This window comes from Cetorhinus maximus, chromosome 6, assembly GCF_964194155.1.
Source record: "Cetorhinus maximus chromosome 6, sCetMax3.hap1.1, whole genome shotgun sequence".
NCBI lineage: Eukaryota > Metazoa > Chordata > Chondrichthyes > Lamniformes > Cetorhinidae > Cetorhinus > Cetorhinus maximus.
This window is the reverse complement of record NC_135884.1, coordinates 29428026-29453987: the sequence shown is the minus strand read 5'-3', so window position 1 is coordinate 29453987 and position 25962 is coordinate 29428026. Positions and strand designations below refer to the sequence as shown.

Genomic DNA, 25962 nt, shown 5'->3' with positions numbered 1-25962 from the left:
GTAACCCAATAGTTTGAGTGCTGAGGGCCTTTCGATGTGATATGTTATATAAGTAATAATCCCTTAAAATTTATAGCATTTGCTTTGCATTTGTATCTCTGTTCAAGTTTAAAGAACTTGCATGTACAGTGGTGTTAATGAAACCAGTGGAGACTTCATTACAATGAACTTCAGCAGAATTTGTTTTCATTTTTGACTCTTGTGTTCTCTGAGAAATTTTCTAGTTCTAGTTTGAAATGCAGGCATAACAGACATGCAATATTTGACTTAAAATTTTCTCTGCCAAAATCCTCTCTGCCCCCATCTTCTTAACTCATTATTTCCTTCATGTACTTTTTCATATTCACTTATCCCGTGCTTGGTATGACATCAGCATTCTTCTAAATTTATGTCAATTTAATATTGCAGCATTACCATTTCCTATCGTTGTCTCGAGCCAGGATCCAGCTTGATACAAGGCACCAGGGTGTATCTACACCACATGGTCTGCAGCGGTTCAAGAAGGCAGCTCACCACCACCTTTTCAACGGCAATTAGGATGAGCAATAAATGCTGGCCCAGCCAGCGACACCCACATTCCATGAATGAATAAAACCCATTGTATAATATCAACTTGGTGTCTTGCTGATTACTTAAAAAGGATCCAAACTATAGTATCTTTCTTCCCTTCCTCACTGAGAAAGCCTTGTATTTATATAGCACATTTGAGTTATGCAGCCAATGAGAAAATTAAAGATAGTACTTGCCAACCAGTAGGTTAGGATGGGAAATGCAGTCAGTAGAAAGGAGGTGAAAATTGGAAATTTGAGGTGGAGTTTGCGGAATTGACTGGGCAGTTAATTGGGATAGTGGTTCCCCAATATAAGCATTTATTGAGGTGACTTATTCTTCCCATGGCCCACCAAGCCAAACGTCCCCGAAGGTTCGACTATACCCTAGACCTGAACTTGTACCTTTGTCTGCCCGTCTTCAACCAACCTTTCCTTTCAAGTCATTGAGTGTTGTCACCTTTCAAATCTGTGCGCATCTTTCCCACAACTCCAATCAGGCTCTGGAGCTGCCACAGCACTGAAGTGGCCTTTATCAAAGTCATAAATGATATCCTATGTGCCTGTGACTGCAGTAAACTGTCTTTCCTTTTCTTTCGCTACCTGCTTGAAACCATTGTCATGGTGGACCACACCACCCTCCTCCAATGCCTCTCCTCTGTAGTCCAGCTGGGTAGGACTGCCCCTGCCTGATTCCATTCTTATCTGTCCAGCCGTAACCAGAGAATCACTTTTGCAGTGGCTTCTCTTCCCACTTGTGCATCGTTACATCTGGAGACCCCCACCCCCCAACCTTGGCTCCCTCCTATTTCTCATCTGTGTGCTGCCCCTCAGCAACCTCATCAGAAAACACACTTCTAAGGACACCCAGATTTACCTCCTAAGTTCTGCAATGCCTCTAATTTGCCACACTACTTGTCCAACATCCAAAATTAGATGAGTAGAAGTTTTCTCCTACTAAATACTGGGAAGACCAAAGCCATTTTCTTCAGTCACTGCTATGAGCTCTGTTCTCTAGCCACTGAGTCCATTGCTTTTTTGGGGCACTGTCTGAGGCCGAACTAGACCGTTTGCAACCTTGGAGTCCTTTCTGATTTTAGAGATGAGCTCCTGATCACAAATTTGGTGCTGCAGCACCAAAAACCACCTATATCAACCTCCAAAACAACCTCCAATGCATTTCAAATTGTCAAACCCTTATCCATGCCTTTGTTACCACTAGACTTAACTCTTCTGGCTGGTGCCAAATTTTCTACCCTCTATAAACTTGAGCTCATCCAAAACACTGCTGCCCTCATCCTAATGCGCACCAAATCTTGTCAGCCCTCTGCTTAGGGACCTAGCTTGGCTCCCAATCTGGCAATGTCTTGATCTTTAAAATTCTCATCATTGTTTTCAAATCCTTCCATGGGCTTGCCACTCCCTATCTCTGTAACTTCCTCTAGTCCTACATCCCTCTGAGACCTCTGTGCTCCTCCAGTTCTAGCCCCTTGTGCATCCTCAATTTTAATCACTTCACCATTGACAGTTGTGTCTTTAGCTGCCTAGGTCCTGAATTCAGGAATTCCCTCCCTAATTCTCACTGGCTCTCTAGTTCTCTATCTTACCTTCTAAGAAGTTCCTTAAAACCAACCCTTCTAATCAAGTAAAAACAGAGAATGCTGGAAATATTCAGCAGGTCTGGCAGCATCTATGGAAAAAGAAACCGCTAAGATTTCAGATTGGTGACCCTTTGTCAGAATTGGATGTACTCAGAAATGTGACAGTTTTTGATCCAGCTCGGGAAAGAGGAGGAAGGGTGAGCAAATGAGAAGGCCTATGATACATTAGTTGTCAGATGAAATAAAATAGCAAAAGGTATAATAGTGGAAGGCAAAAAAAATGCACATGGGACAAGGAAAGAAGCAAAACATGTGTCTAGTAAATGGGAAAGCAGAATCGCCATCAACAGCTGCCTGGGCTAATGTTTCAATGTTGAACTCAATGTCCAAATATGAGGTTCTGTTCCTCCAGCTTTTGTTGAGCTTCATTGGAACAGTAAAGAAGGTCGAGGGCAGAGGGGTCAGAATGGGAGTGGAACAGAGAATCAAAGTGACAGTATTTGACATTTTCAAAAGATAGGAAAAGGTGGCGGGGTAGCTCTGTTAATTAAGGGTACACTGGTGAGAGATGACCTTAGCTCAGAAGAGCAAGATGTAGAATCTGTTTAGGCAGAGATAATAAATAGGGAAGATAAGAGGTCATTTGTGGGAGTAGTTTATAGGTCCCCTAACAATAGTCACACTGTAGAACAGTGTGGAATAGATGGGGTGTGTAAGAAAAGTTCTGCAATAATGATGGGTGACTTTAATTTACATGTAGCTTAAGTGAATCAGATTTGCAAAGGTAGCCTGGAAAGTGTGTTTTGAGTGTATGCAGGGCAATTTCTTCAAGCAGTATGTTCTAGAGCGAAACAGGGAGCAGGCTATTCTAGACCTGGAAATGAGCAATGAGACAGGATTAATGAAAAGCTAATGGCAAAGGAGCCTCTAGGTGACAGTGATCATAACATGATAGAATTTCATGTTCAGTTTGAAGAGGAGAAATATGGGTCTAAGACTAGTGTTTTAAACGTGAATAAAGGTCAGTCTAAGGGTATGAAGGCAGAGCTAGCTAAAGTGAACTGGGAAACTAGGTTAAAAGGTAGGACAGTAGCGATACAGTGGCAGACTTTTAAGGAGATATTTAACAACTCTCAGCAAAGACTGATCCTAGTGAGAAGGGAAGACTCTTTGAGAAGGATGCATCATCCATGGCTAAATAAGGATGTTAACAATAGTGTTAAATTGAAAGAAACACTGTACAAATCTGCAAAGATTAATGGTAGATCAGAAGATTGGTTAGATTTTAAGAACCAGCAAAGATTGACTTTAAAAAAAAAGGAAGAAAGTAGAATATGAGAGAAAGCTAGCTAGTAATATGAAACCAGATAGTAAGAGTTTCTACACGTATTTAAATAGGAAAAGAGTAACTAAAGCTAATGTTGGACCTTTAAAGAGTGAGTCTGGAGAATTGATAATGGAAAACAAGGAAATGGCCGAAGCATTGAACAGATGTTGTCTGTCTTCACAGTAGAGGACTTAGAAAACTTCCCAAAGGTACTTGACAATCAAGAGGCGAACGAGAGGGAGGAACTTAAAACAGTCACCATATCCAGGAAAAAGGTGTTGGGAAAACTATTAGACCTAAAGGTTGACAAGTCCCCAGGATCAGATGGCCTTCATTCTCGGGTCTTAAAAGAAGTGGCTGCAGAGATAGTGGAGGCATTGGTTATAACCTTCCAAAGTTCCTTAGATTCTGGAAGGGTTCCAGTGGATTGGAAAATAGCTAATGTAACACCTTTTTCAAGACAGAAAGCAGGAAACTACAGGCCAGGTGGCTAGAATCCATTACGTAGGAAGTTATAGAAAAACTTTATGCAATCAGGCAAAGTCAACATGGCTTTGTGAAAGAGAAATTGTGTTTAACTAATTTATTGAAGTTCGTTTAAGTAATGAACAAGGTAGATAAAGGGAAACCTGGAGATGTGGTGTTCTTGTTGTTCCAGAAGGCATTTTACAAGGTGCCACATCAAAGTTTACTACACAAGATAAGAGCACATGGTGTAGAGGATAACATAAAAGCATGGATAAAGAATTGGTTAGCTAACAGGAAGCAGAGAGAATTTTTTTTTGGGGTTGGCAAGCTGTAACTGGTGAGGTGCTATAGAGATCAGTGCTGGGCCCTCAACTATTTACGAGCTATATCGGTGACTTGGATGAAGGGACTGAATGCATGGTAGCTAATTTTGTCAATGACACCAAGATAGGTAAGAAAGTAAGTTGTCAAGAGGTGGAAATGAGCCTATAAAGGGATATAGGTTTAGTGAGTGGGAAAAAGTTGGCAGAAGAAGTGTAATGTGGGATAATGTGAACTTGTCCACCTTGGCAGGAAGAACAGAAAAGCAGTATACAATTTAAACAGCGAGAGATTGTAGAATTCGGTGGTGCAGAGGGATCTAGGTGTCGTGATACATGAATTATAAGAAGCTAGTACGCAGGTACAGCAAGTGATCAGGAAGGCAAATGGAATGTTGGAGTTTATTGCAAAGAGAATGGAATATAAAAGTAGGGTAGCTTTACTGCAGGACATTGGTGAGACCAGATCTAGAAAACTATGTACAGTTTTGGTCTCTTTATTTGGGAAAAAAAGATATAGCCCCATAACTTCTGACCTTCAGGTCACCATATCTTGGGGGTACCCTAAAGATGTGCTGCCTGGTAAGTTCACACTTCTGTTGGGCAATTGCCCTGCACTGGAAACCATCCGAAACTCTGATTTAAATTGCAAACTTTAGATGGTTCCGACTGTCTTACAGCAATAGTTACCTAGAAAAAGTTAGAAGAATTAAAACCACTTCTAACTCCTGGGTACCTATAATACTAACTCTCGGAGAGCCCCCCCCTCCCACCCCAGTCCTACCGATTTCCCTTATACACTTACCTTCTCCCTGGCTTCTCAAAGTGGCTGGATCTTTAAACCTTAACTGCTTTATGACAGCTAGTGCCATAAAAAGGGCGGGGGTGGTGGTGGGTTGGCTTCCTTACCTCCAACTCAGCTGCCCTTGACACAAGGCCTCAGGAAGTCACTGCACTGCACCTTTCTCACCTGCCCCGAGTTGGAAAGTCGGGTGAGAAAGGTGCAGCTGCATTTCAAGGTAAGTAACTAGGAGCAGAGCGGCAATTCGACTGTGATTGTCACATCATGGAAGTTACAGTTCACAATTGCGTTAGAAGCATTTCAGAGAAGGTTCACCTGACAGATTCCTAGGAGGAAGGGCTTATCTTCTGAAGAAAGGTTGAACAAGTTGAGATTATACCCATTGGCGTTCAGGAGAATGAGAATTGATCTTATTGAAACATTTAAGATCCTGTGGGGACTTGATAGGGTGGATACCAGGAGGATGTTACCCTTTCTGGGGGAGACTAGACCTAAGGGATATCATTTAAGAATAAGAGGTCTCCCTTTTAAGATGGAGATGATTTTTTTTTCTTGTAGGGTCAATTGCACGGGGAAGTCTCTTCCTCAGAAAGCATTGGAGGCTGGGGTCATCGAGCGTTTTCAAGGCAGAATTAGATTTTTGATAGACAAGCGAGTCAAAGGTTATGGGGGGGTGGGGGGTGGGGGGAGCGGGGTAAACTGGAAAGTGGAGTTGAGATCACAACCAGTTCAGCCATGATCTTATTGAATGGCAGAAGCAGGCTTGAATGGCCTACTCCTACTTCTGACTCTTTATATCCAATAGGTGACCAGAAGCTCTCTGTCCAAGGCTTCAAATACTCCTATGTTGCCCCTAATGTAGCCTGCTTTACATTTGGAGGGACCAATTGCAGCTTAGGTATTCACTTTGCAAAACACCTGCGTGTAGTTCGCATGTGTGAGCCCAAGCTTCCGGTTGTTTTTCATTTTAATTCTATACTCAAGCTTGAATGTTGTCCGGATCTTGCTGCACGAAGGCATGGGCTACTTCATTATCTGAGGAATTGTGAAAGGCATCAATGAAGTGTTTTTGATGTCCTCCTCCTTAGGCAGCCTCTCGGGTTTGAGCATTACTTGCTTCCACTCTGGTCCGATGTGTTCTGAGGTGGCTGCTAAGTCCAATGCTGATCTGCAGACTCTACCACATGCAGGGCAGGTGGTGCTTGAATGGTTGGGTAGATGAGTTGTTTGGAGGTTTGTGTGCTCTCTCCGATGCCTCAACTTACCCTGTGTGTGTTCCTGACAAAGTCTCTCCATATGCTTGATGCCTTTCTGAATGAACTTTCTCCAATTTGGTCAGTCACTCCAACTTCAGTTATTGAGCTACAGTATGCAGAAGATGTTTGTGTGTGCACTCACTCAGGAACTGAGCTCCAGGTCATTATTGACTCCTCCTCTGAAGCATGAAAGAAATTGGGCCTTTTGCTAAACACCTGGAAAAATAAAAACAAAAACAAAAATACCTGGAAAAACTCAGCAAGTCTGGCAGCATTTGTTTGACCCTCTGCTTGTTTACCATGACCTAACCTCAATAGTGTAGTAGCCACATTTTAAGTGGTAAGACTGTGACTCACTGTAACTGTGACTCACGGAATGTTGTAAGGAAGCCTTCCATTTCCTGTATTTTCCTGTTTTGTACAATGAAGACTTATGAGTTCAGGTTGGAAAATTTGTATGTTGTTCAGAGAAACTAGCTGGGCCTGACAGTGATAAAGGAACAATAGTGCAGTAGAAAATGCATACAATGCTGCTGTAACTTACAAATCAATCGATTGTAAAATGAGTAAATGATTGTTTTAAAGAAGTGTTGTCTTTTTCTGTCACTTTGAGTTCTTGATAGTTTAGAGTTGAATGGGTGTCATAGTTTGCCCAAGTGACTATTCTTTCTACGCAAGCCTAGATGGTGGAGGTTTGCAAGTTATTCAATTGTAGGGATGTCAGATTAATTTTTTCCTTGTTCCTCACTGATAAATGCCCCCGATCCCTGGAGCACTTACAGCAAAGGTGATGGGCAGTAGCAACCTGGCTGTTTTCTCCCCACCCTTTTTTTTAACTCGCCCAGTTAAAATCACATCAGGGTCCAAATGACATTCTCAGACTCCAATTTAAATTTTACTGATTTACCTATTTCTGGCAGGTGCATTTCTAACAAGTCAATTCGACAGTTAAAACAGCAGTCAATTTTTTGCAGGACTGGGTGATAAGTCGATTTTAGCTGATCACCTGAAATAAAAACAGGAAATGCTGGAAAATCTCAGTTGTGGAGAGAGAAACAGAGTTAACGTTTCGAGTCTGTATGACTCTTCAGAGCTGAAGAGAATGGACTTGTATCTGAAAACAGCAATTATTACATACTTTTGTTAAAATAAATTGTGTGACTGAAGATTAAGAATTTATTAGCAATATGTTGGCTTTTTCTTATGCTTTTATGTTGCACAACAGAGGTCAATGTCAATTAATCATGCACCGTTAGCCAATGCACAGAAATCTCCTTACTGATTGAAGTTGGTTGGATTTCTTGCTCTGTTTTGTTGCATCGTAGTTAAAAACTGCTTAGAAGTGAAGATCTGGTTTGGACTCATTGCAGGGCTATTTTATCTCTTGTATCAACTGCAAATTTCATAGATATTCTGTACTTGATTGCTACTATCTCTTTCACTTTCTTCCTTGCTGCCTTTTGTGTGTGTGCTCCCAGCGCGCGCTCTCCCGCTCTTTTACACACTTGCTCTTTCTCCTCTTCCTTGCTCCATAGTCAAACAGTCTATATAGCTTGCACATGAAGCAAGGTACTGGAATGCAGCTGCTTCTATGGAATCATATACTGGCATGAGAGGTGGGGAGACATTTGGGGAAGAGGTATGAGGAAAGTATCTTTCATGTGCACTTAGTTTTTAAAGAAATATGACCATTGCGTATGTGATATACATGTAATTAACTATTTATAGTGCCTTTTGCATAGTAAAACATCCTTAGATGCTTCAAAGGAGCACAAAATTTGGCACATGAATCATAAGAAGATTTTTGGGCAGATGACCAAAAGAGGTAGGTTTTAAGTGCTGTTTTAATGGAGGGAAAGATAGAGGAGGGGAGAAGTTTAGGGAGGAATTGCAGAGCTTCAGGCATTGGCAAAATCGAATAAGTGAATGGAAGGAGATGGTTATAGGACTGGAAGAGGTTACAGAGATAGGGAGAGGAAAGACATGGAGGAACTTGAAAGCAAAGATAATTATTCTAAAATCAAGACATTGCTTAACTGCGAGTCAATGTAGATCAGTGAGGAGGGATGATGAGTGAATAGGACTTGATCCAAGTTAGGATATTGGAAAAAAGAGTTTTGGATGACCTTAAGTTTGAGGGCAGAAGATGAAAGGCCAGCGGGAGTGCATTGGAATAGTCAAGTCAAGAGGTAACAAAGGCATGGGTGAGCATTTCAGCAGCAGATGAGCTGAGGCAGGGATGGAGTCAGGCAGTATTACAAAGATGGAAATGGGCAGTCTTAGTTGTAGCGTGGATATGTAGTTGGAAGATCATCACGGGGTCAAGGTATAATATAATAATTGAGATAAATAAATCTTAGGGATCACAATTTACTGTCCATTGTTGGAGATATTTGCTGGTATTGAAGAATCCCCCTGTATGGATCATCTTGATTCAAAATGGACAGCAAACAAATTAATCTATTCAACTGTGCATCTGTTGATTGGAATACTACTGTAGCTCAGCATCATCTTGGATATTGCAAAATCTTGTTTTTGGTTGGTTACAGAAGAGAAGATAGATACTTAATGTTAAAAAAGGTATGGAGGGAGCAATTGAAGTGAAAAATTTGATCAATTGATAAACTGTCCTCAAAAATGGCCTAGTAAGCCATGCAGTTCAAGGGCAATTAAGGATGGACAACAAATGCTGGCCTTGCCAACGATGCCCACATCCCATGAAAGAATAAAGAAGAAAAAGTGGGAAACCTGAAAATCTCAGGGTGTATTTACATTTCTTTGGAGGCAGTTTTGCTTTGCGCAAACAGCACAGTTAGTTATAATCTAAATGTGCGCTCTGGGTGTCATGGAATCAGAACAAAATGGACTAGGACTTTCTGGAGAAAGGGGTCTAACTTGACTTGTGCCAACTTCAGTTGGGTCCTCTGCTACTAATTTACGCTCCCATGATTAACATTGATGTGAGGCACTTTTTGCTTTATACATTTTTTATTTTTAAGACAGATAACAAATTTGAGCATTGATTAATTATTGTGTTTATCCATACAATTGACCTATATGATTTCCAAATCCACCAGTAACACTAAGGTTTTTATGATATTGCACATTTAAATATCAGGTATTTATGTGAGAAATTGTTTTAATTTGGTGTGGAAATTGAGTGTCCAAGTGTGATACTAATCGACTCTTATAAATCTTGTTAAATTAATGACACAAGTTCATTAGTGGTTTATAAATTTACACACACCATGTTCTATGAAGGAATTTATAGTGACAATATTGTTAAAAGTCAGATTTGTGTTTTGTAATTTGAATATTTTGAGACTTATTTTTCCTTCAGACCTAGTCCTTCCTATCCTCAGGGTAGGCAACGAAGTCTTTAGCTCTGTGCATGCCTCCAAGATCACTTCATGTTGGCCAGCCAGAAGTTTAATTCTGACAGGATGACCTAATCTCTGTCTACTCCCAAACAGGAATTCCACCTATTGTGTTTCCAGCTGTTCCTAAAATTGTAAATTTGCAATCAAGTAAGGATTTAGAAACCATAAAGGTCAATTGTATGGATAAACACGATAACCAATTAGGCTATTGATAGGAGAAGCTTGCTGCATGAGTTCTGTTTGTGATTGACATTTGTCCTATGTTGACACATTGATTAAAATTAAGTTTAAATCTGATTCGGGTGGATTTTGTAAGCTATCTTTTCTCCAGTTCCACTATCTATTGTTATATAACTTAAAAGGATCTCTAATTTCATGACTTTAGTGACCCAAAAATGTCTAAATGGACTTTTTAGAAGAAATCCTGCTGAGATGGCTGTACATATGTCAATGAAGGGGAAGAATTTGAGGAACAGAATAAATGATTTTGGAAAACTTTCATCAGATAACAGGCCTTTACAATAGTCAGGGTCACACCAACTGTTTTGAGAAGGGCTCCTTTTACCTGGTGGAAAACTTTAAAATTGACTGACTTGAATTGCAATGGATATGTTGGATATAGTATATGAAAGTGTCCTAAATTAGTGACTTTGCCAATAAATATAATTTAGAAGTATTTACAACTAATGAAGTTTGAAATAACCTTTCAAAAGAAACATGATTGATAGGTTTGGAACAAAGTTTATGGTAGGTGCTTCAGTTTGAACAGATGGCCGTCTTCTCTGCTCTGAAACATGATTTTTTTTCGATTTTTTTTCATTTGCCCCGAGTCCATCTTTGGAATCACCATGAGGTTTCAATCATTGATGCTGCTCCCTTGTTTCTGTCATGATTGTGATAGAATGAAGTATTGAGTGTCACATTTCTCATTTTTGTTCATCATGAAGAGAATCTGCATTTTCTATTTTACCTTTGAAACATTACATAGCAAATATAGCACAAAAATAATTTTCCCTGTGCAATTGCTGACAGTGGATTATTTTCTGTTTGTAAAAGTAAAAATCAGTCTATTTATCAAAATAATACAAATTTGTAAATTCTCGAGAGTAGATCCTTCTCAACCTTTTTGATTGGATTGCTGTCTTTTTTTTGAAAGATCTGGACATACATTTAAAATTCAAATTACTAATGGCAGAAGAAATTAGTCAGTTTCTTTGTTTAAAATGTTAGTCTCTCTATAAATATATATACTCTATATGTTAGAGATATATTTTACATATGAGATATATATATATATATATATACACACACATATATATACATACACACATACATACAGTTAGGAATGATCTTAATACCTGAAAAACATTCAAAAAGCTGCTTTTCCATCATGATATTACAAATGAAGGAAAGATTTTGTAGAAATGGCCAACATTCACAAAGCCCAGTTGATCCCTGTCCATACCACTGGACTCTGTATCCATTTATTCCTTCACCAGTGCAATTATGTACAATCTATAGGGTGCACTGCTGCAATTCTGAAAACTCACTTCAGCAGCATCTGCCAGCCCCATAACCTTCATCACCAAGAAGGACAAGATCAGTAAAGTTATTGGAACACCATTACCTCCAAGTTCCCATCCAATTTATGCAGCACCTGATTTGGACATATTCTGCCATTCTATTCTCACTAGGTAAACATCCTAGAATTTCTTACCTAACATCATCAAGGAGCCCCTTTGCCACAAGCACTGCAGTGATTCAAGGCAAAGGCCTTGCCAGAGTAACCATCAATTGACAATAAATGCGATTTTTGTTAACTTCATCCATATCTTGAAGGGAAAAACCTACAACATTTACAGTTTCATGACTTGCTGTTGACCTTTTCTGTGCAGGTTCCTGTTGAGGAAAACTGAGTATTATTTTTGCCATTTTATAAAGTTCTTTTGCAGTTTTGTCCTGTGGAAATAACTTTGCTTGAAATGTTTAAATTGAGCTTTTTAAAGGCTGACATATTTGGGTATTCTGTGCTGTGCCACTTTTGTTTGAACTTCTTGCTACATCACCCTTCAAAAGAAAGCAATAAGTCCCACATTGAAATGCACTATAACAGCAGTAATTTTGTATGATCTATTATACTTGTGCATCTTTATGTTTTCAGTTAAACCTAACGAAAGTTAAGTAAATGAATTTAGAGAAGGTGGACTTTGATCCTTTAGAAAACAAATCGCTCTGCTAAAATGTAATAGATTTAACAAAACTAAAATTATTAAGTTTTTTTTCACAGCTGGAGAAATGTTTTGAATGTAGTTCATAATTTTGGCGATTGTTTTTAATTGGCTTGTAATGCAGTACAACTTTTGTAACTGACCATCCTATGCATGGTGTATAAGATGCATGCTTAATTATTTGATTATCTGACTGGATGCAATATGCATTTCTGTCCCCCTAAGCTCACTGCCTTGTGTTTTATATTTCTTTTAGGCTTTTGGTCAGGCGTATAGCAACCAGAAAAAGGTAGCAGCTGATGGAGAGAGCCGTGAGGAGTCATTGATTCAGGAGTCTGCTTCTAAAGAGGCATATTATGTGGGGAAGATTCTGGAGCTACAAACAGAACTGAAACAGATCAAAAATGTGCTCACTAATGTCCAGTCTGAAAATGATCATCTTGCTTCAATCACACAGCAGCTAAAAGAGGTAACAGAAAAGAACTGAACTATTGTGAAATCAATTTTTCAACTTCATTAATTTGAGTAATTTTCTGTGTAAATGTATTTATTCTATTTTCATTCATTTTCCCACCTCTGGGTCTTTCGTTGGAATGCATATTTTTCAGCAAAGAGGACAAAATAGGTCTGTGTCATGCGAACCAGGAAAACCAAAGGGGTGATTCTTAGCTTCTGCTGTGTTCATTAATTTCAGTAGAGGTGGCAATGGAAGCAGAATAGTTAGGCTCATAATATCCCTGGGTTTTGTCTGGTTATAATTCAGAAATCACTTCTAATCCACATTTATACTTCCAGAAATCAAATCAGCTGTAGTATGGTCAAATAACCCACGGGTGCCATTTAGGTTTGGATTAATCAACAAAGGCTGCCACATGACCTCCTGCTTTCAAAATAAGATGGAGATGGGGTGAAAATTAGATGAGGAGGAGGAGCTGGAAGGTGGGAAAATGTAGTAAGCAGCCTGAGTATTGAAAAGTGAGCAGAATGAAAACCCTTGGTGGTGACCTTCAAGATCATCCGATGAGTTGTCTCTGTTCCATCCCTCTCCTCCACTAGCCCACCAGGTCAAACTCCCCCCTGAAGTTCCCCCTTGCCCTAGCCCTGACTTGCATCTTTCTCTCATTTCTCCTCTCATGCCCTCTCTGAGTTCATCTTGTCCATGAGACCCACCTCCTGCCCCCCCCAACTCTCTTCCCACTAAACTGCTGACCACCCAACTTCCCCTCCTGGTTCCCATGTTAGATGGTATTGTTAACGGTTCTTTCCTCTCTGTAGGTGTTGTCCCACTCACCTTTAAATCTGCCGTTGTGAGCCCTCTCCTCAAAATGCCAAAGCTTGACCCTGCCCTATCTCCAGCCTCCTTTTCCTCTCCAGGGTCCTTGAATATGTTGTTTTCTCCCATTGTGCTAGTTTTTCCCGGAATTCCATGTTTGGACACAGAGCACTGTGGGTATGCCTACATCACATGGATTGCAGCGGTTCAAGAAGGTGGCTCACCACTACCTTCTCAAAGGCAATTAGAGATGGGCAATAAATGCTGACCTAGCCAGTGGCACCCACATCGCATGAAAGAATAAAATAAATTTCTCCAATCATGCTTCTGTCCCTATCATAGTACCGAAACAACTCTCATCAAAATCACAAATGACATTGTGACTGTGACAAAGATAAACTATCTTTCCATCCTTGACCTGTCTGCAGCCTTTGACACAGTTGACCATGCTATGTTCCTCCAATGCCTTTCCACAGTTGTTCAACTGGTTTGGATTGCTCTCATCTGGTTCCATTCTTATCTATCTAATCATAAGCATTGCTTTTGGTCCCTGCTTCAATCTCAATTCCCTAGCCACTGCCTCCTCTTGCCGGCAACAGTTTGAGACTAAACCAGTTTGTCCACAATCTTTGTGCCTCAATTGATCCTGAGATGAGTTTCTGACCATTTATTCGCACCACCTCTAGGGCCTCCTATTTCCACCGCCATTAACACCATCTGTCTCAGCTTATCTGTTGCTGAAACCCTCATTTGTGCCTTTGTTGCCTCTGAACTTGAATACTCCAATGCACTCCTGTCTGATGACCCACATTCTACCTTCCGCAAACTTGAGGCCAGCCAAAACTCTTGCTCATCTAAAACTCTGCTGCCTGTCTTAACTCACGCTGACACCTGTGCACAAAAAAAAGGTCAAGTGCTGGTCATAAACCAGCTTATTGCCACCGTGTTGTGGTCCTGGCTGGTCATTTTGACCCCTCCCCTGGATTTTGTCACAAAAATCCAGAGAGTGCTCGTCGACGACTTTCGGGACAAAAGGCTGCACTGGATCGCTGCTGAGGTTCGGAGTCTCCCGCTTAGGGAGGGCAGTCAGGTATTGGTGTGCCTACGCACCCAGGTGGCGACTTTCCGCCTTCAGGCCCTGCAGCGATACCTTTATGTCGAGCCCCCTCCGAGATGGTGTGCCCTGGCAACGTATTTCTTCCGCCAGGTGCACGGCCTGAATGATGATGTGCAGCTCTTGTTTGTAGACCTGAGGGGCCTTTGTGGCTCCTTGCAGGTGTTGCCCGTCTTTTACCAGGACCTGATCAAAGTCTGGAACATGGTTGCCTTGCGACGCAGCTCTCTGCCGTCAGGAGTAGCGGCTATCATCAGAGAGCCACTGTTCAGGAACCCACACCCCCGCCCTTTTCAGTGACTGGCAGAGAGGAGGACTGTGGCTGCCGGAGTGACCAGGATCGGGAAAGTGCTGGGTGGCGGAGGAGTGGGCTGGATGATTCCCCAGGAGTTGGCACAATGTGCATCGGTAGACGTCCGGCTCATGGCCAGTGCTATCCAAGACCTTAGGCTGTCGTGCTCGGCCCCGAAGTCATATTGGGACTCGAGGTGGCGCAGATGTGCGGTGGTCTTCCATCTAAGCACACCCCTGCTCAGACGGAATTCCACATTAGCCCCAAGCCCTGAACCCTCCCTCGGGAATCGGTGTCCCGCAACCTGAGTTGCCTCATGGAAATGCCCTCCATACCCTTTAGCACGGCAGGGAGGGGTTGCATGTTTGGGCTGCGGCTGCACACCCTTCACTTCCTTGCCTTCGCCCACCAGCCTTGTTGCCGTCTGGTGGTGGAGGTCCCCAGTTGGGGGTCCTCTACAGAGGGGTCCTCCCCTTTTCCATCGGGAACCTGGGATGGAGGGTGTTGCATGTAGCAGCCCCATACAATTGTAGGATGTGTCGGTTCACGGACTCCCCAGATGCCTGCATCTTTTGCAGCCTTGTGGAGTCTGTGGACCACGTGTATGTTGGTTGTTGTAGGCTGCACCCTGTTTTTAGTTTCTTGAAAAACCTTTTACTGTTGTTTTTTTGCACTTCAGCCCCACGCTCCTGATCTATGGGCACCGGAATGGAATAGGGGGACTGGAAGGGAGGAGGATCTCCTCGTGAACCTGCTCCTGGGCCTGGCCAAGTTGGCCATTATCAGGTCCAGGCAGTGGGTGATCGAGGGAGTCGTCCGTCCCGACTGTCTGCTCCTCTTCTGCAGCTATGTTCGCGGCAGGGTGCCTCTGGAAAAGGAGCACTTGGTGTCCGTCGAGGCCTTCCATGCTCGGTGGACACTGCGGGGATCAGGGTGTGTTATCGACCCTTTTAATCTCATTTTCGACCCTTTTAATCTCATTTTGATTTAATGTTGGAAAGTTTCCTTTACATTTTGCGTTTTGTTTTTGCAGTTTCCCTTTAAGGGGCTGCCTTTTATTTTGTCCCTTGATTAATTAATTTAGTTTATTTGTTTTGTAACAAAAGAGTTACCTGGCTCCTGGTCAAACAACGTCTTGATTTTAACATTCTCATCCTTGCTTTCAAATCCCTCCATGCCCTCACCCCCCCATATCTTTGCAATCTCCTCAAGCCCCACAAGTGTCTGAAATATCTGCACACATCTGATTATGGCCTGTAGAATCCTCAATTTTAATCATTCCCCCATTGGTGGCTGTGCCTTCAATTGCTAGGGCCCAAAAGTCTGGAATTCCCTCTCTATACCTCTCCACCTCACTACATCAATTTTCTCATTTAAGACACTCCTTAAAGCCTATCTCTTTGACCAAGCTTTTGGTAATATTTCTCCATGTGGCTCAGCGTGATATTTTGTTTTGTAATGCTCCTGTGAAGCACTTTGGAACGTTTTATTATGTTGCAAAGTACACATTTAATACTTTACCCATGACTTCTATGTCTACGTTAAAATTTCCTTTTAGTCCTTAATAGGCACAACTTTATCCCTGTCTGATTGCTTACAATTGATATGCTCAAATTGTTTTATAGTTCACTTTAACCTCTCCTGCTAATCTTTTAACATAACTTCCCGCTTTAATCATTTATAGCTATCACTGGCAAGACCATGTTTATTGCCTTTGAGAGGTGATGGTGGATTGCCACCTTGAGTATAACTGAGTGGCTTGCTAGGCCAGTTCAGAGGGCACTTACGAGTCAACCACATTGATGTGGATCTGGAGTCACATGTAGGCCAGAAACAACTGACAGCTTTCCTTCCCAAAAACGCATTAGTGCATCAGAGGAGTTTTTATGATAATCCAGTATTTTCATGGTATTATTACTGATATTAGCTTTTTACTCTAGATATATTTAGGTAATTGAATTTAAGCTCCCCAGCTGTCTTGCTGAAATTTGAACTCAAGTCTTCGGATCATTCTGGCTCTGGCCTCTGGCTTATTATTCAGTAACATAACTATGCTACAGTATCCCCATTCCTTTCTGTGCTTTTCATAAATTTCCTCATTACTAACTAAATCTTGTTGCTGACATTTGTCATAGACCACCTCTTTCTGTTTTATTTTAACTTTTTTTTTGTTTGTAATCTGGAACTCATGAGCTTTGGATGCTTTATTTTTTTTCCTTCAAAGGAATATGCCTAGGTTTCACCTGAATTATCTCTTCCCTGTGTGCCCTCCATCATTCTGTAACAACTCACTTAGCTGTGGCTCAATTGCTAGTACACTCGCCTCTGAGTCAAGTCTCACTCAAGGAGTTGAGCACAACAAAGTAGGCTGACAGTCCAGTGCAGTAGTGAGGGATTGTTGCACCATCAGATATGCCATCTTTCAGATAAGATGTTACATTGAAGCACCGCCTGCCTTCTCAGGTGGACGTAAAACATCCCATGACACTATTTTGACGAACAGAGGGGATTTATCTTGTCTTGGCCAATATTTATCTCTCAATCAACATCACAAAAAACAGATTATCTGATTATTATCACATGGCTATTCGTGGGAGTTTGCTGAGTGCAAATTAGCTGCTACACCACCTACATTACAACATTGATTACACTTCAAAAGTACTTAATTGACTGTAAAGTGCTTTGAGACATCCTGCAGTTGTGAAAGGCAAGATATGAGTGCAAGTCTTTCCTCCTTTAATCTCTCCCGTCCCCCGCGCCCCTTGCTCTGTCCGTCCCCCCCAATCCATTCATAAATCACTGAAATTAGCTCTACTCCAGTTGAGCATTTTTATTTCTGTTGTCTTCCCATAATTACGTTAAACAAAGTTATGTTGTGGTCATCGTTTGCTAGATGATCTCCTACAGTTAACACACTTCACTTGCCCTACTTCATTTTGCAGAACCAGATTCAACATTGCGCCCATATTTGTTGGACTAGAGATATATTGATTAAGGAAGTCCTAATACCCACATGTCCGTAATTGCTCTCTTTCCCCACCCTTACCACTATGTTTTTCCTTAGTTTATTATAAGGTAACCAAAGTCTCCTAATATTATCACTCTATTTTTGTTGCACACCTTTGAAATTTTCTGACAAATTTGCCATATAGTTCCTCACTTTTGGAGTTTCATAGAAAACAAATTTCAACATTGTAAACAGCTCCCTCTACATTCCTCAACTCAAGCCAAATAGATTCAGAACCATCCAGTACAGTATATCCTTCCTATTTATAACTGTAACATCATCCCCTTAATAAATACTTCCTGAATAATTAGTAACCAAGAATATTCAGAAACCATTACTGGCCTGGTTGAGCCACATCTATGTAATTGAAACTGCATCATAATTCCATTTAGCAATGTGAGCCTGTAGCTCACCGACTTCATTATTTCCAGTACAGACATTGAGGTGGAGAGTGGATATGGAAACATAGAAAATATGATTAGGATACACATCATAGGATCACAGTTATGTAGGACAGACAAGATAGACCAGATGACCTTTTCCAGCCTGTAATTGAGCATGCTTTTGTAGGCCATTCCAAACATGTCCTGGAGCATTTTTTGGGAAGATTTTTTGTGGGCCCAGAGGGCAAGCAGCAATTCCCCTTCCTGGCTTTTCAAAACCACTGTCCTGCTGCCAGCCAGTGAAGGATCCTCTTCCCTAATTTGTTGCTGACTTTTGACTTGGCTTACTGATTAACCACTAGATTTTTTGCTCCCCAAAGTGGCTAAGTGAGAATGTGGATGCTTGCTAAACTAAATTGATGAGATCTGGACCTGAAAATTTTCAGGCTCCTGATGTTGACAATGGGCAGTAACTTAAGCATGTTAAGAAATAATTTTAGTTTACCCTAATTAATTGTCCCAAGGCACTTCATTTTAAAAGCATGTATGGGTAAAGTATGGGTAAAGATAGACATTTTGAATATCTGTTTAAAGAAATGGAAAGCCTTTTACATTATGGTGACTTATTTAGGTGGTTTCTTGCAACAAATTTTTATTTTAGTACCAAAATTAACTATCTCCAATGCTCATAACCCTGAAGCTGCATGTCTGCTTTGCTGATGCCCCTAGAGGAACTTCCACCCACAGTTGTCCGACAGACAGCAGTATATTGAAAACCTAATGTCACCATCCATCATACTTATGAAGCAGATAAATTATTGATTTTTTGGGCACTTTTTGTACACTTTCTGCAGTGGTGTTTGTGATAACTGCGTTTCCAAAGGTAACATTTTAGGGCAGTAAAAATAGGGATTTCGTTTTTTTTTCCCCCGGGGTCATTGCTGGGACCCTTGCTCTTCTTGATATATATTAATGGCCTAGACTGTGATGTGCAGGGTATGATTTCAAAATTTGCGGATGAAATGAAGATCAGAAGCATTGTTAATTGTAATGGGGATAGTCTTGAACTTCAAAAGGACATAGACATATTGGTGGATTGGGCAGGCAAATGGCAGACGAAGTTCAATGCGGAGAAGTGTGAGGTGATTCATTTTGGCAGGAAGAATATGGAAAGACAGTATAAATAAAGGGAGAAACTCTAAAGGAGGTGCAGGAGCAAAGGGACCTCTGTGTATTTGTACATACGTCATTGAAGGTGGCAGGGCATGTTGAGAGAGCAGTTAATAAAGTATATGGTATCCTAGGTTTTATTAATAGGGGCATTGAGTACAAGAGTAAGGAGGTCATGTTCAACTTGTATAAGACGCTAGTTAGGCCTCACCTGGAGTACTGTGTCCAATTCTGGGCACCATACTTGAAGAAGATGTGAAGGCATTGGAGGGCACAGAAGAGATTCACAAGAGTGATTCCAGGGATAAACAACTATAGCTATGGGGATAGATTGGAGAGGTTGGGTCTGTTTTCCTTGGAAAAGAGAAGGCTGAGAGGAGACTTGATTAAGGTATTCAAGATTCTGAGAGGTATGGACAGGGTAAATAGTGCGAAAATGTTCCCACTCAAGTACATCAAGAACTAGAGGGCACAGATTCAAAATAATGGGCAAAAGGAGTAAATGTGATGCGAGGAAAAATTTTTTTACCCAGAGGGTGGTTGGAGTCTGGAACGAAATTCTTGAGAGGGTGGTGGAGGCAAGTTCGATCGAGGTATTCAAAAGGGAATTAGATTGCTATCTGAAAAGAATGAATGTGCAAGGTTATGGGGATAAGGCAGAAGAGTGGGATTATTTAGAAGGCTTGTTCAACAAGCCAGTGCAGACTCAATGGGCCAAATGGCCTCATTCTGCACTGTAAAGATTCTGATTTTCCTTCTCGGCATTTGTTAGTTGTTTCCTACTTTGCTCCAGTGGTTGTGTGAAACTTCTGGAACAATTGAATAAGCATTATTATTTTAAAGGTTTTTTATGAAGTTGTCCATTTGAACTACTTAGCCTATCTCCCCTCTACATTTAAAGAATTAGAATGCATAGAGTCCAATTTCTGTTCTATTCAATCTGAAAGGACTTCTGGAAATTAATCCCAGGGAACAGCAATCAAATCACTGTGTTGTGCGGATGTGTTTAGACAGGTTGGCTTTCTTTAGAAGGTGGCAGTTTGCCATTTTGACGCATGATCAGGGTGTCTTGAAAATATATAATTAAATATTACAACATTGGTGCTGTGTTTCTGTCACTTGGTATTTTATTGCGTCTAAAGTTTGTTCACTTTATTGTTATGTATTTTAAGAATACTATTCATTTTTTTTTCTGAAGTATGATTGTTGCCATTTAATGAAATCATAGAATCTTGCAGCACAGGAGCCCATTCAGCCCATTGTATCTTATGGGGCACTTTTTAAGAGTCCCATCCCTTACATGTTTTTGCTGCAATTTTTTCTCATGTTTAGACTTAGACTGTTGTCACATTCCAGTATAGTGTGAACTGTCAGTCAATACTTAAGATTTTGAACACAAACACACTATTGAAATGGCCGCAGCAAATCATGTAATCTTTGGCATTTTGAACTGCAGACAATCCTGAGTGTCAAACAAATACCTAATTAAATATGGGCATTCACAGCCATCTGGGAAATTCACACATCCCTTTGTTTAAGGATAGACCATCAACAAAAGAACTATAGCATTCCAACCAGCTCATCTTCCTGTATCATCATGGACAAAAGAAACATCGAAATTCAATGTGTGTTAGATTAATGTGAATGGAGCTCGTTGACCTTCCATTATAGTCCCTCATCCAAACCAGACTGGGTGGATTTCAAGCTGTCAAATGACAACACAGGATGTGTAATCAACACGCCACACCTTTTTGGAAGAAGGACTTTGAACTTGTAGAAGTCACAGGGTGAAGAAGGCATTTTGTTGCCTGCTTTTAATATAACAGCAAGAAGCTGGAAACAGAATTCCACCAGAAAGCCATTGAGCTGGCTGCAAGGCATTTAAGCAGCTATGGTAATAAACAATAATACATTGAAAGTAGGAGAAAGAGTTTCCCCCAACCTGTTCCAACTTTGAGTTCACCTGAGAACCAACTCCTGGCAATTCAACTACAATAGGACTCGGAGCATACTGAGAATCCTGTGCTTTACAAGACCTTCACTTCAAATAAAGCATCAACTAAGAAACTACAGGGCTGCCACGAAAGAGACTGGGTGGTCATAAATTGTAATTGTGTTGTTTCTACCTCCAACTTTAATCTTTCTCTGTGAAAACGTGAGAGTCAAGTAATTGAGATGTCACATTTTAAACATCTGGGGCAAATGTGTGCTTATAAATAACCTATATTTTTAAAATTCACAAAAAACTTGCTGCTAGGATTATTTAATTGGGACAATCACTCCGAAGGTAAGAAAATACATACCCCTTATAGGCAAACATATTGACCACTGGCTGTTAAACAAAATTTGTGCTTTGTTTTTTTATGTGGCAGCGTGTGTATAGTGTGGTTCCTCTTTCACTTGGTAGATTTGGATGTTTTGTTGGTAACATGAGGTGTATCCTGCAGTGATAACAACAACTTGCATTTGTATAGGGCCTTTAATGTAGAAAAACATTCTAAGCTTCTTCACAAGTGCAATCAGACAAAAATTGACACTGCCTAAAAAAGTGATAACAGGAGGGATAACTAAAAACTTGGTCTAAGAGATGGGTTTTCAGGAGAAACTAATTGGAGGAGAGAGAGGTAAAGAGGCAGAGAGGAATGGGTGATACAGTAAGTCCTCACTTAAAGTTGTAGTTGCATTTCTGAAAAGTGCAACTTTAAGGAAACAGTTTTAAGCAAATCAGATTTTTCCCATGAAAACCAATGTCAAAGCTGTAGCTAGTTTCTGTATGACCTTTCTCAGCAGAAAAAAATTAAAACATTATGCCCTGTAAGTTGAAATACTCCTCTAAATTCCTATATTGGTAAATGAAATAACTTCGGAAATAAAATTAATTAAAAAATATAAAAGAAATACGCCAACTCTTTCAACTTAACTCCTTGCTGCAGACCCTCCAGCTTGCTGCCTCTCTTGCTCGAAGATCCTCCCTCTCATTGCCTCTCCCAGTCCCTGCCAATCCTGCTTGCTGAATCTCCCGCTTGCCGCATATTCTACTCATTGACTCTCCCTCTCGCCAAATCTCCCGCTCCCTATCTCTCCCGAACCCTGGGTCTGAAGAGGGCTCTGGAGATGAGCGGCGTAAGGCAGCAGGAGCAGCTTTGACTTGCAGGATGTAAACGCAAACTGGAGAGGCGGTGAGAGGGAGGATCTGGGAACAGGAGAGGCTGCGAGCCAGAGCATTGACAGGGAGTAGGAGGGGCCAGGAGCTGGAAGGTCGGCAGCGACCGGGAGGGTCAGAGAGCAGAAGGAGCCACATGAGGGAGGGTCGGCAAAAGGGGAAGGTCAGGGAGTGGGAGAGGCCGCTCAAAAATGGCACTGATTGGGCCATGTGACCCTATCTCAGACCCAACGTGAAATGGCTTGAAAAGTCACATGCTAAACGTGAGTAAGGGCCCTGTTAGTTGACTGACTTTAAAGTGGAACGACTTAAATTGGGGCAACTTAAAAGGGGGAGTTACTGCATGATGAGTTGGAAGTAGGTCATCTTCATGTTGGAAAGAATATAGCAGCGGACACTTAGCTGGGGTCCAGCAGTACCTAGCCCATCCCTACCTCTCTCTCCATAACCTCCTCCAGCCTTACAACCCTCCGAGATCTCAGCGGAGCTCCAATTCTGGCCTCTTGTGAATCCCTAATTACCACAGGAGGCTGTGCCTTAAGATATCTAGACTATTAGCTCTAGATTTCTCTTCTTTAAACTGCCACCTTTCTATCTTGCTTTCCTTGAAGGCGCTACTCGACCTACATCTTTGATCAAGCTTTTGGTCACCTGTGCTAAAATCTGTCACTTGGAGGGGTGCAGCACTGTGCCTGTGTTGAGGAAGGAGGCTTCATGAATAAACAGTGCAGCTTGAGCTGTTGCTTTGAGGAGTACATTGTTAGATGGAAATTTACTCAAAGGTGAATTGAGAAACAATAATGTTGCAAAACAGTGCATTTGCATGACTCTGCTAGCACTACTAACAGAGGGAAAAGTGGCACAACCAGTGTTTTTAAAGAGATGAATGGCTGCCAATAAAACAGTTTTCCATTTGTACTTAAAGCATCTTCCCTAAGCCATCAGCAACGTTTGGCAAATCTCAATGTAAGTTCTTGTGATGGTATACGCATATTTATTTTTCTGTTCCACCTGCTGCAGAACCCATTCGCTGCCTTGAAGTAGTGTGGCAAAATAAATGTTGCATAAAATGGTGCAATTGGTCCTGTTAGATCTCTTTAATTCATTGACAAATGATGTTGAATTCTATTGTTGTTTGGCATGCTTGATTGGATTTGTTGGATGTTCAGTAAAGTGCTAACATTAATTACTTTGTCTTAATGGAGAAGCAGCTTTTTATTTCCCTTGGTATCCCTGGTTACCAAGCTTCTTGACCATGCCTTCCTGCTTTCTTGCAGCAACCCTTAATTAACCACCACCTCTATGGTGGAAAGATTGTTGTGATTGATTTTGCGTTCTGCCTTGATTTTGAACATCCTTACTCTGCCTGGCAAATATTTGACTGAGATTATCTCTGGGCAAATATTAACTGCTTACATTTTGACTGAAAACTTCTAAGATTACAGATGTTAATTCACTTAAGTCTTATTTCAGCTGGAAAACCAACTTGTTAGTGGCTGCAAGTCACTGACCCTGTTAAATTTGGGGAATTGAAATTTCATTTTTGATGTGTCTGAAGTCATCTCTTAAGGTTTTTACTATTTAAGAAACAGATTGCAGAATCTGTGTTGATTTGAAATGGTGAAATGTTTCAAGAATGCTCCTTCACACAAAACTGACAAGTTTTATCTGTTTGGAGACATCAGCTCTGGTTTTGATTTGGACAGATTTCTAAGCACTCCATATGATTTAAATTATATTAATAGCCAAGAAATTATCATGTGTAGTCCCTTGTTTAGATATTCAATCAACATGCCAAAAGTTGTTTTTATAAACAAAATTGAAATTGATAACCAGATTCCACAACTGCCACCACTTAACTATTTGCTTGGAAGCATGCTGTGAAATTAAGCAATTTGAATCATATTAGTTATCCATGAGAGCTTCCTGTTCAGCATAAGAATGACAAAAAGCAACATATTGCAGAGGCTGGAAATCTGAAATAAAAACAGAAAATGCTGGAAATATTCAGGTCTAGCAGCATCTGTGGAGAGAGAAACAGAGTTAACATTTCAGGTCTGTAACCTTTAAGGAATTTCCCCTCACAATCCAGTTAAATACACTAATGTAAGTAATGCAGAAACTCACAGCACTAATCTAATCCTCTGCCTGTTCCAAACTCTGATACAATCATTTAAACATATCACTTACCCGTGACACATTTTTGCCCACATAAATATTTTGTGCAAATCTCTAATTTCTAACCAAACTATTCTTAGTGCAATCAGCATTATAGTTAGAAGGTTATAAATTTTCTATCAGGATCAGAATCCCAGGATACTAAGATGTTGGAAAGCTGGTTGAATAGTGGTGACATACTGAGAGCAGAAGAAATAATTTCTTCAATGCTCAGAATACCATTTCTTTAATTCTTTTGACTTGAGCTAAGCACTATGAATTTAAAATAGTAATTATTTTAATTGGAATTTTATGGAGAAACTGCTTTGCAAACCTTTAGAACAAAGTTAAAAATAAGATTGTTTGCTTTCATTTTGAATAATAAATTGCAATTCCCACCAATCAACACAGAGGATGACTAAATAAACGTCACTTGTGAATCCCCAATTTGGCATGTCTATGCACTTGTCGACATATGCATATAATTACATTGTAAATCTAACATAACTTGTTTATATACCAGTATTTTAATTAAAAATTCTCTTGAAGAGCTTTTAGTTTCTTCTTTCCTTGATACATGAGGAAATGTTATGTGTATGGAGCCTGGCTGTGTGCCAGTTTAATTTGTTACAGCTGTGACTGCAGAAGCTTACCAGCTGTTGGTAAAATAATTGTCTTTCAACTTTTAAATTCCAACTATACACAACTTTTCAGACTGCACAACATAACTCTGGTTCTCTTCTTTCCTCTCTGCCCCCGCCAATGTTTAAATATGTGACAAATAATCATTGCTATTTAAAATGAAAATTGAAATTCATAAGTGCAATTAAAAATAATGCCTCCATGTTACAAATGTGCTGCTTGGAACGCTTTCATTTTGGTGAAGTTGCTTTTAGATTGTGAGGGGTGTTTTTTCAACAGGAGAAACAAAGATGGCTGATTACTACCAGCTGACTTGCTTCTTATTTGCCAGTAATAATTGGAATAGTTGTGATAGGATCTCCCTGTGTGTGGCTCCTCTTCATGTACTTGTAAAGGAATTTTGAAAAATGCCCACAGGGCAGTAAACACAGTTGGTGTTATGTAGACTTTGATACTTGGTTTACAAAAAAAAAGTCATATCTAGGCAGGTGCTATAAAAACAGCAGGCCTTCCTTTTGTTAACCATATCAGATTTTCACAGAGTCCAGAGTTCAAGGTAGCTGGAATTTGAATTTTGCATTCTTGAAATTCACCAAAAAGGTCTTATTTGTTTACTGTGATTTTAATTGGATGGACAGATTTGAAAGAGGTAAATAAGGAAGTTATTGGCTTTTGTATTTTTATAAAATCAGAATGGTTACAGCACAGGAGGAGGCCATTCTAACTGGATTGGTTTTGTTCTGGTTTACTGCTACAACAGATCTTATTTAACCAGCTTGCGCTTGCAGAACCTAAAATAAAATGTCTACTGTTAAATGTGATTGGTCAGCA

At 40.5% G+C, this 25962-nt stretch overlaps 1 protein-coding gene across 2 annotated transcripts in view; it reads left to right on the top strand.

Annotated features, from left to right (window-relative positions):
• The window catches only part of bicd2a (BICD cargo adaptor 2a), a 76892-nt gene that overhangs the window by 14271 nt on the left and 36659 nt on the right, over positions 1 to 25962 (top strand). For both annotated transcript variants that reach the window (XM_078543499.1, XM_078543498.1), the window contains exon 2: positions 12187 to 12399. In XM_078543499.1, coding sequence (XP_078399625.1) covers positions 12187 to 12399 — 213 coding nt within the window. The remainder of the gene's footprint in view (positions 1 to 12186; positions 12400 to 25962) is intronic.